This window comes from Perca flavescens, chromosome 1 (genome assembly GCF_004354835.1).
Source record: "Perca flavescens isolate YP-PL-M2 chromosome 1, PFLA_1.0, whole genome shotgun sequence".
In the NCBI taxonomy this organism is placed as follows: Eukaryota; Metazoa; Chordata; class Actinopteri; order Perciformes; family Percidae; genus Perca; species Perca flavescens.
The window spans coordinates 30,238,152-30,256,973 of NC_041331.1; the positions used below are offsets into that span (position 1 = coordinate 30,238,152).

Genomic DNA, 18,822 nt, shown 5'->3' on the forward strand with positions numbered 1-18,822 from the left:
ACCTTACCATCATTCAACCCGGAGAGCACAAGCAGACCTAATGGTTCATTACAAAGACTGCTGTGCCAGAAAAAAGAAAACAAAAGCATTTTTTTGGAATTCTTTAGAGACGCGAGAACAAAAAAGCCCTGATGAATTTCAACAGCTGCAACTGATGCTTCTGCCTGAGGATTGCTCAACACAGAGTCACACATCGCACATTAGCAAGTGCACTGACTCACAGACACAAACACTTACACGTAAGTAAGACTCGTAAAGACATTCCATAGATAATGCACAACATTGCAGAACATAAGTACATTATAACTCGCTGTTTTTCAGCTCCGTAAGAGATTCTTTTGACTGGTTTCCATTCTGTCCTTCATACCACACCACTCTTTATCCACACTGGTAGATAGAAACGCTGCCACACAAGAGGGTTAAATTTATTATCATTTTTTTTTTGCACCAAACTTGCTTCGGTGTAAATATTTGGTCATCCACCTGATAACCATTATTTCTCAGAATTCTATGCAAAAAAACCTATCTTAAAATTATTAACTGTCCCAAGTTGACCTAAGCATTGGGTGTAGTCCACTCACCATGTTCATTAGATAGTAAATTATTTAGCTGTAGCACACAGAATTTGTACACAAACAGCCCTTCCACATTGCCTACACAACTGGCTTCCACAATTGATAATACAATATAAATTACATATACAATTCAACTTTTCAAATCTCAAATCAGCCTTGAGGTCATTTAAAAAAAATCTTGTTCAGTAAAGAATACAGTACCCATCGCATGCAATAAATTCACCAAATAGAAGAGACTCTTGGTGGAAGTTTTATATACAGTATGTGGCTGTAGTAATCTTTTCTGACCTTGAGTGCAATAGATACAGCACAACACTTTGCACCAGAAACACCACATGACATTACTTACAATAAAGATACCCAGAACATGCAAAACATAGCACAGATAGTGTATCCAGTCATCTTTCTGTGCCAAACTACTTTGCAGGTCCAACTAAATGTGTGTGGTCTTCTGACCGTGTTACTGTGAAAGATGTGGCTCTGGCACTTCTTCTAACTTGTGTTCAGTGACAATACTCAAGTTAAATGCAGGACAATGCCAATAACATCCGTCTGTGTTCTTATTGTCTGTTTTATATGTGCAAATAACACCAGGGATAGTATATAAATCACTCAGAGTGGAGTATTATAATGACTAATGCTCATCAGTGTAAGTACTGTAGAAGCCCATACAGGACTGTGTTCATATATTTTTAGTATTGTAAAGGTGTTACTGCACAGATCAGGATACTTTAATGTTTATTTATGCATTATATATAAATACCGTAAGGTGTTCCCTTCACATACATATATTCTTTGTCATTTGTTATCAAATGTTTTCATCCATTGATCAAATGACATCTACTGTACTGCATTTATGCGATATGGAAGCCTGTCTGTTTATTTTTACTACATGTCTAACTTAAAATGGAGGAAACCACTGTAAATAATGAAAACATTCATTTTTTGTGACCATATGAAGTCAACTAAAAAGAGCACTGTCAACTAAAAAAAGCACTGCTAATCTATTGAGAGCTGATATATTGTGTAATACTGTGTTACTGGTGCTCATTCAAACACACTTACAGCCATTTTAAGCTTTATTATGAACCTCTTCTCAAACCAGCCGCCTCCCACTGCACTGAGAGGCGGCAGTTTCAGCATGTGACCACTAAAGCAAGAGATCAACATGCAGTATTTTAGGACAGCTATTAGATGGATTACTTGACTCTTTCCTGATGTCAGCCGTTAATGTCATTTTGTTTCATTTGGCGTGTCATTATTATCGACAAAGTTCATGTTAAAACACAATTGGATAATTGTTTTTTTTATTTTTGCAGCTTTGAATGCCTGACAGCTTCAAGAAAAGGGGGGGGGGGGGAGTGGAATTATGTTGCTACATCCCTCCAGAGTTTTAATCATTTCAGAAAAGTAATTGTCAAAGTAATTAACCAAACTTTCTACATGCCAGAATACTTTTAATGAGCCCCCTGATTGAATGTGTCTGAGTCTGTTATACTGCTATATTATCTTAATGCATAGGATAGAAATGTCTGATGCTGTACTGTGATTGACTTTGACTAAAAGAAAACTAATGAGGAACTAACCTTTAATCTAAAACTGTCGATGTTCACATTTCTTTTGGGTAACAGTAAGTTGCGTAAGAGGAAAAAGAGGCAGAGGACGCATGCTGTGGTAATGCTATAGATGCATATTTACGTGGATGTAATAATCACTGTCTTGTCACCTTTGTATGGAAGTACATTGCTTCAGTATTTATTAGTTATTTGTATGGTCAAACATGCACGGACATGTACACTTGTAATTATTTAAGCCAAAAGCACACTCTGATCTGTGTGAGGTCACTTAATTTGATGCCGGAAAGACCCTTCTGCCTTGTAGTCTTGTAATTATAGCATAAAGATCTTCTAATTGTACAATGAAATGTGGAAGTCAAAAGTAAGAGATGGTTTTTCTTCTCAATGTACACAATGCTCTTCCCAAATTTAAAGTAAATAATCTGTTTAATGATTATCATCTGATTCTTTCTGTGAAAGATCCAGTAAAACTCTTGACCAGTTATGCAGTCTGTCCCTGTGTTGACATGGATCTTGTTCCAGTTTGTTTAAAGATTATGTTTAAGGCACTATGAAGCCGCAGTGTGCAGTGCAAGCTATTGTTAACAACGTAGTTTGAATAAATCTGTACAATGGACACATTTTTCAATAAACTCAATGGTGATTGCTACTTTGTGTTATACTTCTTGTTTACACTTCCATTCTGCATGAGTATTTTTTTCACTTTTGTTACTATACTTTGTTGCTAGTGCGTTTGTACTTTTATTAATGTGCAATTTTGAATGCAGAAAGAAACACTGAATCTTTCTTGACTTGTTTTATTAAAAGACTTCACATATATCTTTTCTTTCCACTCTGCCCTTTTTACCACAATTCTATTTTATGGATAGAGCAAAACCACAAAAGCATACAGCTGTGCAGATTTGGAAACAAAGGAAACCGTGTCTCTCTTTCCTTCTCTCTCAAACTATTTCTTCACAATCCTTTTACTTCTCCTTTTCCTATGTGAATGGGTCAACCCCACACACACAAGTACGCGCGCACACACACACACACACACACACACACACACACACACACATACGAGTAAAGGAAATTGTGGCTCGCTTTTGGGAATCGAACATTTTTGTACTGGTAAAGCAAGAGTTGCTCATGTTGTTGGTTTTTTGTTTCTATAAAAGATGTCCCCCACTGTAATTAACAGAGTTTCTTTTCTATTCTACAAAATGCAGCACTGGATACTACTAACGGTTAACTACTTACTTAATATAGTACAAATCATTTTAGGTTGTGTGTAAAAGTAAACATAAAGGGACAGCTTGATTGAAACACGAAAAACAACAGCATCAGTTGTCTCAGACATTCATCAGGTGCCGCTGGGAATTCCGCCAGATGTCCCTGATTTAGGCCTTCCGGTTTCTTTGTGTTGGCATTTTAAACTCAGATCTCTGCAGGGTGAATCCAGACAGCTAGCTAGATTGTTACCTTAGGCCTACATAATAATCCGCATTTGAGCGATCATGCAAAGCTTAATTTAGAAATAGTGGAGGGATCAAATAGGCCATTACCTTATTTTGGGTTTTTTTATATTATTTTTTGGGGCTTTTTCCCTTTACTAAGTAGTGACAGTGGATATACATGAAAGTGGGATGACACGCAGCAAAGGGCAGCAGGTCGGATTCAACCCACGCTGCTGCAGGACTCAGCCAACATGGGGCGAACACTCTTACTGGGTAAGCTAAAGGCAGCCCCAAATAGGCCATTACTAAATTTTATTTTAACTGAACTGAATTAAACTGAAATGGCTTGAATCAGCAGATTCGTAATATTCGGCAGCCGAATATTACGAATCTGCTGATTAAGAACTCCATCTCCATTTCCATCTCCATTTCACGCTGTGATTCACCGCAGCGAATCACTCTGCAAGGCTAAACAATTACTAACAGTCAGATTTTATATTATTTATGTCCTCTAGAACAATACAGCAAATGAAGTTAATCTACAAGAAAAAAAATTGTAAACCCTATAAATCACGAATTACAACAAGCCCATAAATAGATTACTGGTTGTGTTCAAACTGAACAGATCGTTTATCAATTCCCCTTCACGCTGCTCGGCTGCTCCATATGTGAACGTGATGTGGGTCTTTACAAGACTGAACTACAGCAGCGACCGCGGGACTACACAAGGTCTGTTTCTCATTTTGTTCTCTAACAGATGTTGTTGTTCGTAACAAATGGGTCTGGGATTTGACACTTAAATAAAACTCTTGTCCACGTTACATTATTATGTAAGAAATCAGTTCAAATTCACATCGTATTAGGCTACTACTACAAAACGTTTTCATCTCTGCAACTTCAGAGGAGTGGAGGACAAACTTGCTTCTTTCGAAACAAATGTGTGTTGTTTACTTACTAGGCCTAACTTACGTGATTATCAGCTTTGCTTGATGTCAACATTAGTCCGACTTGTTGGAGATATCTAACATACAGCTAGGCAGACCGCCTAAATCCCAAACCTTTCCCTGTTACGCTAGCATGTTGTGCGCTGTCTACATCTACTCCGACCGTAGGTGTTAAGCTTGAACTATGTTTCTGGGGGTATTTTGTCGTTGTTCTAATGCGTATCTACTGCTGCACTAGAAAGTTAAATTTTCAACACGTTGTTATTTTAAATGTATTTTTTTTTTTTAAAGATTAAACATGACGTATATTTTGTTCAACGACACATCCCATGAGTCTTAGACATTGGCCTGCTGTCAGAGCTTCATGGAGGTGGTTGTTGTTGAATGCTTTTTAAATCAGTAACATACGTGTGTGACTTTTGTGATTTTGACATTGGACTATGCAATTTATGCATAAAGAAAGGTAATGTATTTTTAAACTAAACAGTCTGATTTAAATGTAGGCAATTAAAATATGAATAAAACAGATAGTGTACCCAATTTGATTTATATTAGGGTTGAGAGCAGATCTTGCTGCTTCAAATTATAAATACAAATCAAATTTGTCACTTAAAGAAACATGCTTTTCAGTACTGCTTATCGATTCCTGAAAGTCCCTTTCATCAGCAAATTCTTGGATTTATTGCACTTTCATTTACATTTCAGGTTTCATGTCTCTTAATGCCCATGGATGGGTTACTGAACGGGCCTACTGGGCACAGGCACAGGGGCCCATAGCGTCAGGGGCCCTGACCATAAAATATAGCTCCTTCCCAGGGAGGAAGTATCATCTGCCTGAAGAAGCATTTCCCTAAATCATGGATAAGAACCAGAATCGATTGGCAGAATATAAATCATGAATATAAGTCAGTCATACTTGACTCCCTACGTATTAATATTTTCAATCTATTTGTCCCCAAGATGTCTGCTGAGCTCTACTGTGTGAGTGAACCAGGTGGAAATAATGCAAGTCTTCAAAGCACCACAGTGGGGGGCAGCAAACCTTTACACCGCTTCTTGAAGGGGCAACCCAAGATTATTGGCGTGAGACACACACACACACACACACACACACACACACACACACACACACACACATGCTCAAACAACGCTCAAATACTTATTGATTATGATGTAACACAGTATTTTGCAAAGTCAAAGATTTAAGAATCAGGCCTAATGAGTCTGTGTTACAGACAATACATATTCAAATAAAACAGAGGTGATGAGATGATGATTGAAGTTATTTTCTCTTAGATCATCGTGCTGGTCATGGGCTCGTCTTTCTTCATCGTTTCCCTAGCGATCATACCAGAGTACTTTAGTTCATTCACATGGACAGCCATCCAGCCTGGCTTCGCAATGGGAATACTGGTTGGTACAACAAGAGATACATCAGTGGATCTTAGCAGCTTATAGAATCATTTATTTACCAAACAGAAACTAACACAAATCTAGTTTTGACAGCTCAAGGGCTGATATTAATTTGAATTCCCTTCAGTAGTTAAGCCCCAACGATAGGCTGTGTTTTACACAACATATTTAATAATTACAAACTAATGCACCCAAAAACATTTAAGGGATACAATAAAAACAGCTTTTTTCTTTCTCCTTGTAGTTCATCATATCTGGGATTGTGTATATTCTGACAGAGCACAGCCCAACAAAGAAAACAGTAAGCTCTATTGTCATATTTTGAAGCAATACTGGCAAGTTAGAACAATCTATATAGAGGATCAAGAGAGGCCTGCAAATATTGTAAATAAACAAATGTTGTCCATATACTGTATTAACTTTTACAACTTTTACTGTCTGTTTGTCCTTCATCTTTATTGGTGTCTACATCTAGGTAACCATTTCGTTGGCTCTGAGTATTGTGACCATACTGGGGATATGTTGGGCTCTCCTGGGCACATTGCCCACCTTAGATAGATACAACTACCACAACACGTCAAATAAGGTGATTATTATTTCTTTTATCAATTTTTGATTTGTTGCTGGTTGCATCCATTAACGTATTGATCCCAAATCTAAAGAACGTTTTAGTTTTTATATGATATTGAACAATCTTACAAACAACATACACTTTGTGTATTTTGGTATCAAATAAAAACCACAGCCTCATATGGTCAGCTTTTCAGATTTTGTGACTCTTGAAGACTGACAAATATATCCAGGATTGGCATCACGCCTTTATCTCAATTATTTATTAAGTTGTCATTATTAACAGAGTCCCAAAGTGTTTGATATTAATAAAATAAATAAGACTTAAAATAAATAAAAAACAATATGAATTTCCCAATGACTGTTTGATTGCAGAAACCAATTTCCATCACACATCACACTTCTGCAGAGGCAGTTACATAACCTGCTCTGCCCTGTTTGGCTTGATTGACAGACAGAGACTTTGGGATTAAAAGTGGTGTTATGAAATGAAAACGAATATTTTTTGGGTGAAAAAAAAATAGCTGTAATTAAATTTAAAAAAAGGAACTGAAATACAGAAAGCAGAATGAACACAAAAAATCTCAATAATGGGCTTAATAATAAACACTCTGGTCATCCCTACATTTTGACCAAAAATGTATAACTAGGTGTAATACATTTCAATTTGGTCCACACCACAGCATGGATATCAGTTGTGTTTCTTTCTGCATTTCTCATGTGTGAACGTGTGTTTTTCCAGCACATGGAAATGTCTATGGAAGTGATCTTCCTGGTTCACACTATTGTGGGAGTAATTATTTTCATTGTAATGTCATGTCTGGCTGGGGCTGCCCTGCGTTCCACCAAGAGCCAGGTAAAAAAACATTAAAACTACTTTGCACACATTACAGACTGTGCACAGAGCTGCACATGTCCCACACCCAAGAGAATGTCTCACAATATTTACAAAGAAAAATTGCAAGGTGAGTAAGCATCAGTTAAGTCAAGCATTAATGTTCTCTTCTTTCTCTTCTCTTTAGGCCATTGTAGTGATGACTACTACACCGGCTGAAACACCAGTTGAATAACAAGCACATGAGGAAGATCTAAAGTGTGATAAATTGAGCAGAGTGAAGAAATATAAAGCACACCAAACATAGCCCAACATATATAATTTCTAACTACTGACCACTGGTAACTAGCATTTTTTGATGTTGTATATCAATTCAATACAGATAATATGAATATAACTATATGTATTGTCTTGTGGTGTTTCTGTGATCTATTACTACTTCCAGCACCACGTGAGCATTATATTTCCCTTTTTTGAACGTTTGCCACCAGATTCAACAGGAAGATGGCATTGAACTTTCCCCATTGCGTAGACAATTAGCTGCTTCTTACTCTGCAGTCTGGCATTGGCTGATTGGATAAGGCACCCCCTGTAGAAAGGAAAGTTCATAGATCATTTACTAATGCTTGATAGATTAGTCATATTACAATAATAAGAACAACTTTGGGGTTGAAAGGCTTTTATTCTTTGCCAGCATGACCTTAATGGTTCAAGCCCAAAAGGCTGAAACCCTATTTTTTTGTGCTGATTTTTTATTTAGAAATGTTTGTGCAAAATTCCATGAGATGGTACATCATAAACACATGACATTTTCACCAATGATTGGAATTTGTTATATGAAATATAGTCTATATCCTTGACGTTCCACTTCCGGGATTGCTGCGGTGCCGCAGGAAATTCCACCGGATGCATGTATTTTCCATTTCCTTCCGCTTTCTTTATGTTGGAATTTTAAATTCGGTGGATTTATGAGGACTATTGTTGACTGCTCCTCAGATCTCTGCAGGGTAAATTGAGACAGCTAGCTAGACTATCTGTCCAATCTGAGTTTTCTCTCACACGACTATTTTGCAGCGGCTCAAAGCAGAGTTTAGCACTGCCCATGACGATTCTGATTGGTTTAAAGGAATGGCAATAAACCAGAGCACCTTTTTCCTCCCATCCCCAAATGCTATGTTAAGTAGCCAGACCCTCCTTCAGCGCGCTTTGGAGGAGAGTTTGGCAAAGCCATAGGGGCAAAGCGAGACAAGATGAAATATGACCACAATCAGCCCGATGGGGCCGCTATAATTAAAGGACTTTAGGACTAGTTTTTCCCTTCATTTTGATTTGAACTCCCTAATCATAGGTTTGAAGTACCATATTTTCTGTGGATCTAATGTCATCAAAAGCTGTTGTTGATATCTCATTGCGTTTTGAAGATATTGACCAATGAACTTAAAAAGTTCATGGCTCAGCACATCAATAGACCTAACTCCACAACCATGAGAAACCTTGATTCTTCATTGATGCTAATTCATTTTTAGAACGGCAGACATGACATCTTATTAGAATATGAGTATTTATTAATGGTTGGCATCGATAGAACTACATTATGACCAAATGGAAACACACAGCCAAAGGTAATTCTGGAACATTTTATTAAAAGAGAGTGTTTTATTAAAAAAAAAACAGAGTTGGAACGTCAACATGAAAATGTAATGTCAACAACTTTAGCCACAAACATGTCACCTCTTGTAAACTGTTGTTGTCTCTATGGTTTTACTATCTAAATTGTTAAATACAGACGAAGACTGTCAGAGCACCTTCCTGTCCTTTACAGAAGACATTTGGCATAGACAAGACAGAACATGCACAGAACTTCATGGCTGCCCATGACACTTTATTTTTAAACATGTTTATAATGTCAGCTCATGTTCCAGCAGCAATTAAATACAAAAAACTATGACACCCAGCATACTGTCATTACTTACAGAAGAGAGCATGTGAGACATCCATATCACTTATACAGTACATGTTGTGATATGAACAGGGAGTGTGATGTTATTCAAAACATGGCATGTTTGAACCCTTCCTGTGTAACTGTCACCATACATTTGCAAAAAGCATTTTGGTTTACTTTTTGATTTTGGATCAATTTACCAAAACAAAGGGAAAACAGGCTACACCTAAGAATATGTAAAAAATATTGTAATGTCTTAAAAATGTGTACACAAGGATCAGAAGTGGGAACAGTGTTGATGAATAAAATGTTGAATACTGAATGACATAACAAATCCAACACGTATGAAGTTCATTGTGTTACAGGTGGTTCAGATTGTATTTGTAATGTTTAAGTGTTGTCGTGAAAATCTGCAAACTGGAAAAACAAAAACGTTGATCAAAAACATGATTCATTCCATCATATACACAAATCAGACAAAACTATATATCAGCAGCTGTAAATAATCTCTAATTTGAATCTCTTCTAGATTACACACATCCCATGAACAAAGGAACAAATGACATGCATAAATAAAGGAATGAAAACTCTGCTAAATGTTCCTTATTTGAGTATCACAACATTACATTATTATATAAAAACAAAGAATTTGACATTCTGTACATAGTCCAAACAGGGAATATGAGTCACAATAATGATACGTGAGAGGCAACTGTTTTACAAAACCTTTGTAACTCTTCAAGATGCAACACAAAAGTAAGTCATTTCTAATAGTTTGTTGTCTGCCAAAGATAGAAGATGAAGAAAGAGAGACTGGAGATGTTATATTTTAGCAAACTCAAACACTTTAAGCATCAGCGATGTAACTTTAGGAATAAATGCTTTTGTTCTAGGAAATAGCCTGGTCCCAAAAAGCTAGATGTTAGCACTCAGAGGGTCAGGAGGAGCATCTACCCTCAGGCCACTATGATCATAAATGAGGACACTGCCGGTGAAGTGACTCTGGTCATAACTTTGCAAAGTTTTGTTTAGGCCGGTGCCTCAAAATTAGGGATCTTTGTATCGCTGTTTGTACCTCTCCTGCTGCAGTCTACAGTAAGAGAGGGGACTAAATCAACACTCAGAATTACATAATTTTTAACAGATTTCTTTTCACTTGAGGGCTGTGAAAACAAGCTGTGAATACAATCAAATAGCACCACCTTTCATGTTATACCATATGGCTAACTTGTTAGCAAACTTTTGCTTATTTACACAGGCGGATAAGGAGCAAGTTAAACCTCAATAACAGATTTTTTGGCCACTGGGATGCAACGGAAACAAGTTGTGAACACAACATTGACATGTCTATTAGCTGGAGATTGTGAGTCCAACATTCACTATCTTTTTGCTCTGTTTTTGGTCCCAACTTCTTGGAAATATTATTGGTGTGAATGCTGGAGGCATTCACATCTATATTCTACACCACTAAAATTTATTTATTTCTTCCGCTGTTTTTTTGCTCATTAACTCCTTCCACATTTTTCAACATAGAAACTTCATTCATACAGCAAAACGTTCGGCTTGATTCAGAATGGTGTGCTACTATTTTTATTATTCATAACATTTATAATTTCCGAGATTTTCAACGTTTAGCGGACATTTTTTCCCCATTAAAGCGGATGGACAAAATGTTCAAAGTTGACACATTTTCATACATTTTCAACTGCTAGCTACTCATTCATACATTCACCAAGAAACTCCATTCAAACTTTAAAACGTTCCCCATCTTTCATACATTCAGTGTTGGTATTCAACTTTCAAATCCCATTAGTACTTTTTAAAATAATCTGTCTTCATTGAGGCTTAGAACTAATGTCTTTCTGCCATTTTTACATTGGTGTGTATGGGATGGAATGTTCGGACTCAGAGGGCAGGGCCCAACTGACCCTGACACTGACCCTTACAACTGAGTGGAAAGAGGCAGAAGCTAGATTTTCTTTACCTCGCGATACCATCCACAGTTTTAACTCTCCATACATAACTTTTATATCAAAATGAAGTAAATCTTGTGCCCTTTCTAACGATGTGCTCAGGAAGGCAATCTGACTTTCACATGAGTCACAACAAGCTTCCAAGTGAAGCCATCTCCACCAACTGCCGCACTGCCTCCTGTACTAAATCCTACCAGAGATGCCAGGAGGAGAAGAGAAACAGACCCTTTTCAGACAGCTGCTGTCCTCACATTTCTTACACCACACACACCATTATTGGACAGGATGATCAGCAGGGTGTTATGTCTCTCACAGTATTAAACATAAAGAGATAGGAGTTAGGGTTTTTGAGCTAGGAGCAAGACTATCAAAGGTGCATTAGAGCCTCCTTTCCGTGAGAAGGCCTCTCTGAGACAAGAGTCGCCATAGCAACCTTTAACTGCAGTTGTCATGTGACCTGATCCCTGACATGTTGACCAATGCTGTGAAGTTACTGTTCCTAGTCTCTGTGACAACAGCTTCTGGTGTTGAGCCCTGAGGTCAGTTATCAGAGTCAGTCAGTTGGTCAGTTAGTCCATCATCACATTTTGTTAGCTTACAAAAACACCACCTTCTCCTTTTTCCTCCCCTCTTCCTCTCTTCTTTCTCTACTCCTCTCCTCTTTCTCTTCCTCTCATTTCTTCCTCTTCCTTTCTTCCTGTGTTTTTGTCTGTTTGTGTGAGTGTGTGTAACTCCTTTCCTTTCTTTCTCTCTTCCTCTCCTTCTCGTCTCCGCCTCCTTCCTCTCCTATACTGATGGTAAATGATTCCTTAGCATTATGGTTAATCTTTCATTAACTGAGTTTTATACAACTTTTAATTTCCATTCATACTTTTTTAAGAACTCTCTGAAACAGGAGTCGTCATAGCAACCTTTAACTGCAGTTGGTCATGTGATCTGATCCCTGACATGTTAACCTGTTGCTGTTAAATGACTATGTGTGACTGTTTGTGTGGTTGTGTGTGTCTGGTTGTGCGTGGTTGTGTTTGTGTTTATATCTCTGTCTGTGTGGTTGTGTTTGGTTGTGTGTATGTGTGTGTCTCTCTGTCTGTGTGTGTGTGTGTGTGTGTGTGCGTATGTGTGTCTCTTTGTCTGTGTGTGTGTATTAAACCTCAAGCAATAGGAGTAAGGGTTTCCGAGCTCAAAGCAGGACTATCAAAGGTGTGCCACTACTCCTCTCCTTTCTTCCTCTCCTCCTTTACTCTTCTTCTCCTCTCCTTTTCTTCTCCTTTTCCTATCTTACCATCCTACTGTGTGTGTTTTTGTAAGTGCCTGTGAGTGTTACATTACATTACATGTGATTTAGCTGATACTTTTTATGTCAGAGGTCACACGCCTCTGGAGCAACTAGGGGTTAAGTGCCTTTCTCAGGGACACATTGGTTGATGTATCGCAGTGGGAATCAAACCCAGGTCTCCCACACCAAAGGCATGTTTCATATCCACTGAGCCATCACCACCCCTGTGTGTGTGTGTGTGTTTGTGTGTGTGTGCATTTGTACGTGTGTCTGTGTCAGTTGATTGACATTACCCAATATGACATATTTCCGGCTTTTCAGACTCATTCATTCTCCTTTAGCTGCTTCTTCATTCAAATTCCGCTTCATCTTAAAATTAACTAAAAATATGAAATTATTATATTCCACATCTTTCAAACATTCTGGGTATTATTCAACTTTTCAAAGACATTCAAAATAATTATACCCATTCCCACTTTTTCAACAAAAAACAATTAAAACATGCCACACTTTTCAAACATTTTGGGTATTATTCAACGTTTCTAAGTAATTCATACTATTAAAACCATTCCCACTTTTTCAACTATTCTCACTACTTTACCTTCTTCTCACAAAATTCAAGTCAGCAATCAGCAGTGTAGCGTCAGCCTTTCAACATACAGCATTCACACCGCAATTTCTTCAGAAATTGCATTCTCATGTTAACTTTGTTCTCACTATAAAGGGCAGCTGCAAATTCAGGTGATAATTCTTTGTAGGTTCATCACTAGGAGCAACCCCTTTTACATTGTTACATTGTTTTCACATTTCATACACTGTTAATGTAAAAACAGAAAAAGTTAAATCAAGCTGCTTTAAGCGTTTATTCAGTCTCAGATGGAAATGGCTCTGTAGCTGCTTAATTAATTAACTTTGTTTGTCTGATGTTGCTGGGCAGGTAGTAGATTTTTAGAGCTGAAAAGACATTTAAAAGCTCTGTAGATGTGAGGGAAGCGTTGGGTGAAAGTCATCTGTGGTGTCATGGCTAACATCGAAATATTGATTATAGGTACTTTCAATAATTTATTTATTTACTTTTTTGCCTCTTTTCCCTTTTACTCGTTATTTGGAATGGCCAATTGTCATAGCACTGCAGCTTTATGATTGTTAACTCCCATTGTTACCCTTGAGTGCAAAGATATTAACACGTTCTGAAATTAGGTCAGGACTTTATCTCATTTGAATAATTGTCTTCCGTATATTTGCAAAATATCAAAGAAAATTCTCATCATCCTGAACTATAACAAACCAAAACATTTGAATAGTACCGGCCTTTAATGACAGGACAATGCATTTCAATTTTGAGGCCTCTCCTTGTTGTTTCAAATTGAAGAAGCAGGGGGCTGTTGAAGATCACGCCCAAGGACACACCGCTGGTGAACACGCATGTGCTCTGTGACACGGTACTGGCGTGAAAAGGTCATAGGGCAGCGGGGGCAGGTGAAGGGTGTCTATTTAGAGAGCCTCGTTGGCTGAAGGCACGGTGGCACAGAGAGCACTTGAAAGGGTGGTGAACAGGGTTTGGCAGGTGAACTGATAGATTTGTTGCCATACTGGCTGCCAGGGTAGAAGGTATGCAGATAGACAAGGTAGATGACATTTTGGATTGTATAGAGTCTTGCACATCAGTAGGTGAACAGACTGCCAAGGTAGGGGCTTGGCTCTGACCATTTATAGGGTTGGAAACCCCCTCCTCAACCTCAGCTTTATGTATAACCTCAGCTCCTGGCCTGCTTTGGTCTTTACCAACAGATTTTCTTTCTTCAACATTTGTTTCTCCAACCTGATATTTAGTATCAACACATGCTACAGATGTTTCCTCAGTCCATTGCTCTCTAACATTATCCCCAAACCCATTTCCAAATGTTTCCTTTTGGTGGATTGCATTAGCAACTAGCAACTCAGCAGGTGTGGCATTAATGTCCAGCAGTAGAATCTGGTCTGTAGTTCCTGTAGCAAACTGCTGCCTCAGAGGACTGTAACCTGGACTGGCAAAGGTACCAACCTCCCCCTCATCACTGGACTGGTCTGAATGATCAGGGTGGCTCGGGTGGGAGTGTTTGCGACCAGAGTATCTGTGTGATAAGTAAGTTTCCTCTTGTGGTAGGCAGTGATATTGAAGATGTCCACAGTATGATGGGCGCACAACACTGTAAGTAGGGTCAGTGGTGTTGTGGGCCATAGACATTGTAAAAGTTAAGGGTGGCTCTGTGAGCTCAGTGCCTGACATCTTTCCGAGTTCCACAGGTGTACGGTGTTCAATGCCAGAGAGACCACCAGCGACGCTATCCAAACATGATTCTGGAGTGGTGGAGACTGGCCGACAAACATCAACACTGTGTCTTTTGTCCATCATAGGTGTGTCTCTGTTGTCTGAGTCACGTTCATGCTGGCTAGAGGCAGCATCTTTTGTGCTCCTTTCAGCTCGATGCAAGTTTGTGTACCAATCCGCCTTGGGTCCGTAGAGGTAACAGTGGCTGTCCTGTCTATCTGTTCCAGCTGGACACCTTGAGTAACTGTATTCCTCTTTTGTTTCTCCCTGGGAACACAAATTTTCACAGTGAGAGTCACTTCCTGTGTTTGAGTCCTGTACAGGAAGTGAAACTACAGCGCTCGTATCTTGTGAGCGAATGTACTGTTCCTCTGCTGCAGTTGCCATCCAGACATTTTGGCAATCATCAGAACAATCCAGTCGCGGAGTTTTGGAGGTAAAATCATCAAAACTGATATCAGGTTTATACTGCAATCCTCTTACGAAATTGCTGCTCTCCTCATTCTGTGGCACTAAATCATCTCTAAGATGTTTTGTGCGATTCTTATTCTGAAATGAATCACAATAAGCATGGCGATGAGTATGATCTGTAATGTGGGATAATCCATTGCTCATATGTTCATCATTCTGTCCTATGAAATGATCGGTATTGCTGCTGTCGTAATCCTGTTTTAGGATGTGAGATTGATTTGAACTATCCTTTTGATCCCAATTCTGTGTCCCAATGTGTTCTTTTTTGTATCTGTAATCATTATTCTGTTCCCCATAGAGATTTTTGTGTGTAGCGGTAATACCTTCAACAATGCTGTCACTGTCTGTGCTTCCTGATGGTGAGTCAGGGGCCCTGTTGGAGCTGCATGAGGCCTGGAATACTGGATGGTGAGGAGGCATTGGAGACACTTCTGCCAGATGGAGCATAGCTGCTCTACTGCTGTGACGAATGACAGGCACTGCTCCACAGCACGGATGCGGGGATGAGGAAGAGGATGAGGAGGAGCACTGTGAAGGGGGAACATTTTCCCTGAGGTGGGAGGCTGAGAGACAGGTCTGAGTCTTGTCTTCCTCTTTTCTATTAGTTTCCTTCTCCTCTGCTTTACTTTTCACTGTTAAACACAGTCGCTGCTTCTTCTCTGCTCTGCTCATCTCTTCCTCTTGAACCTCAGCAGTGCACGGTAAAGTCAAGCTCCTCCTGTCCTCGTGTGTCTTCTCTAGCTCCTCCGCTATGCAATCTGAATAAGCTGAATGAAACGGATCATTTTGCACCTCACCTTTGTCCACTCCAGATACCACATGCCCTTCGGTGGTGCAAGGGGTATTTTGAATCAAATCCTCAGGTGTCAGATGAGTTACTTGCCTGTAGTCACATGTATTTACACTACAGGTACTTGCATTGCTTATAGTGCTTGCATCTTTTCTGCTACAGTGGTTTGCACCATTTTTACTGCTAGTTCTACATGGATCTAAGTCATCACATGTGTCCACAGTGGCTGAATATTGATGATCCTCTCTCTCCAGTGATAATGGCAGATGCTCACTAAAAGTGTTCACAGTTGTACTATAAGTATTGTTAATGTCTTTATATGGCTGATTCTTAGCTCCAGCAGAAGCATTTGTATCACCTGCATTCTGGTGCCAAGCCTTCAGAGCCTCCTGCAGTTCATTCATCTGCAAGTGGCAGGCGGCAGCAAGTAGATTATAATACTGGCGCTGGCTGTGAGTGTATGGCAAAGCCCCTGTGTAAATGTAATCCAAAAGAAGTGCCAGTACAGAGTCAGACAGACATGGAGCCTGCAGTTCCACCAGGGCACCAGAAGAGGACAAGATAGATGCCAACACTGGACTAGAAGCTGCCAGAACACACCTGGTGGAAAGAGCAACTAGATAATGTGATGCTCCATAGAACCATGAACATCATGTCAGACAAATGTCACAGGCTTTTTAAAAGTCACACACCAACCCCATGACACAAACAACTACCAATATAAACAACAATTTCTAATATTGTGCATATGTACTTGTTGGTGTGTTTGTTGTTTCTGTTGCTCACCTGTGTGCAGGATGAAGTTGACTCAGGTTCTGTCTCTGTCTGACCACACAGTCACAGAACTGAGCTCGTCCTCTTTGGATGTTCAGACTTGCCAACAGTGATGCTGCACGGCTATTAGCTTCCTGGACACAGGGTGCCACCTGGGGAGTAAAAAAATCAAACTCTATTCTTAGGGTATGTCCTTTCTGTGTTGTGAGGGTGAACAGATTTTAGTGCTTTCCCTTATTGCTTTACTGTCTCTGTCATAACATGCACCATGGCTTGCCACTGAAACCTTAAGAAGGTGTTAAGACTTTCCAAGGCAATTTATGCTACTACTGATTAAAACCTTATGTACTTATTTCTGGCAAATGCACATAACTGACCTACATCTTCTATCAGTTACATCTCAGAGTGTACAAGCAGTTTTCTCTTTTATGCTAAACAGTTTAAATCATACCATTACCAGTTTACTATAACTACTTTGTGGTTTAAGTACATCAACAACACAATAAATGTAAACTTTCAATATGCATATTTTGTCAATAAATGTTTCATCTTATAGAATTGAAAACAAAAAGCTACGACCCCAATGTTGAGCAAACTGTTACTTGATTATTTTAACTTATCAGTGGAAGTCATAGTAGTCAATGCAGTAATACAGACTTGAACATGTACATCAGGTATAAATGATTATTCTCTTACCTCCATGTTATATTGGGAGAGGAGCAACAAACCGCCACTATCCTGTGGTGTGCAGTGTAAAGCTCTCGTGTGCAGTGTCCTCACAGATCTTGCTTGCAGTTGTACGGATGAAAGAACCTCTATGCCGGCTATATAGTCCCAGTCTACTATTTAAGCACACTGTCTCATTCGGAAAACAATCACACGCTTTTCATATTGGGAGCTTGGTGTGACGTGGAGGGACAGGTGCTTATAAGGAACGCTGGCGTCTAACGTCACAATCTCCATGGCCCGTTATGGAGGGGGACTGAGACCAGCCTACAGAGAACCAACAGGAGACAACAGAACTGTAGTACACAGAGCCAATATTTCTCTTCACATCTCAAGAAGATGGTATCAGGGAAGTAATTTTTGAAGTACACAAATATGCAGTAAATTCAAAGTTGTCATGAAGGAAATTGGTACAAGACATGCCTGTCATTCATACTTATGTAGTAATAATAATAATAATAATAATAATAATAATAATAATGACAATAATAATAATAAGAGAAATAATAGAAAATTGACTTGATTTTCTTTGGGAGCTCCCTCTTTTGTCTTTCTGTTGCAGGGAGGTCAGAGGTCATGGTCAGTTACAAAATGGTCTGTGGTACAAAGTAACCTTGAACTGTGGAGTTTAAGGGTAAGCGCCGAACCCACAGTTATCGAAGCAGTACATAACATTTCAAACCGGATCTCAAAAGCTTTAACTGGCTTAATTTGTCAACTGTGAATCCCGCTAGAGTCTGTAATTGCATTGTTAGAGTTACACACAAGCCATCACAGATGCATTGAAGAAGAAATCTGGGATGTATCTGAACATTTCTATGTGTTTTGATTCTACAAAGGGAGACTTCTCCACTGCCAGCCCCCAGGCTGATGCTTTGTTGACTATGCTATACTAAGTCATTCCTCCACCCTTCCACACGTGCTTGTCACGCCTCTTAATCTCTACAGCACTCTAATGTTACCACCACATGTCTAGCGCTCCACTGGTCAGTAGTACATTTTCCCTTGCAACTGTGCAATGGAAATGCTACCATCACATAGGGAACAAGGAGTCCTGTGGCACTAACTACAAGTTAATAATAAACTATTACACAACTAATTGCATTGCCAAAAAACATATGTTTAAAATATGTCAATCACATATATCACAAATATGTATATAATATTTGCAAACGTATGTATATAAAAATACATAACAGATGACTT

General features: G+C 39.0%; 2 protein-coding genes across 3 annotated transcripts; one reads left to right on the forward strand and one right to left on the reverse strand.

Moving 5' to 3' along the window:
- The first annotated feature begins 4,030 nt into the window (after nt 1–4,030).
- On the forward strand, nt 4,031–7,764 carry LOC114553641 (membrane-spanning 4-domains subfamily A member 4D). 2 transcript variants are annotated; one of them, XM_028574958.1, is made up of 7 exons: nt 4,031–4,320; nt 5,241–5,618; nt 5,832–5,948; nt 6,193–6,249; nt 6,424–6,534; nt 7,261–7,374; nt 7,541–7,764. In XM_028574958.1, the coding sequence occupies exons 2-7, from the start codon at nt 5,496–5,498 to the stop codon at nt 7,586–7,588; spliced, it is 570 nt and encodes a 189-aa protein (XP_028430759.1). In that variant the 5' UTR covers nt 4,031–4,320; nt 5,241–5,495; the 3' UTR covers nt 7,589–7,764. The 2 variants fall into 2 exon arrangements, with proteins under 2 accessions (XP_028430759.1, XP_028430750.1); XM_028574949.1 differs by having other exon boundaries at nt 5,496–5,618.
- A 6,239-nt stretch (nt 7,765–14,003) lies between these two features.
- On the reverse strand, nt 14,004–17,666 carry LOC114553303 (uncharacterized). The gene is made up of 3 exons (XM_028574579.1): nt 17,587–17,666; nt 16,903–17,042; nt 14,004–16,716 (listed from the first exon to the last, which is right to left on the reverse strand). The coding sequence occupies exons 1-3, from the start codon at nt 17,590–17,592 to the stop codon at nt 14,004–14,006; spliced, it is 2,859 nt and encodes a 952-aa protein (XP_028430380.1). The 5' UTR covers nt 17,593–17,666.
- Between the last annotated feature and the right edge of the window lie 1,156 nt (nt 17,667–18,822).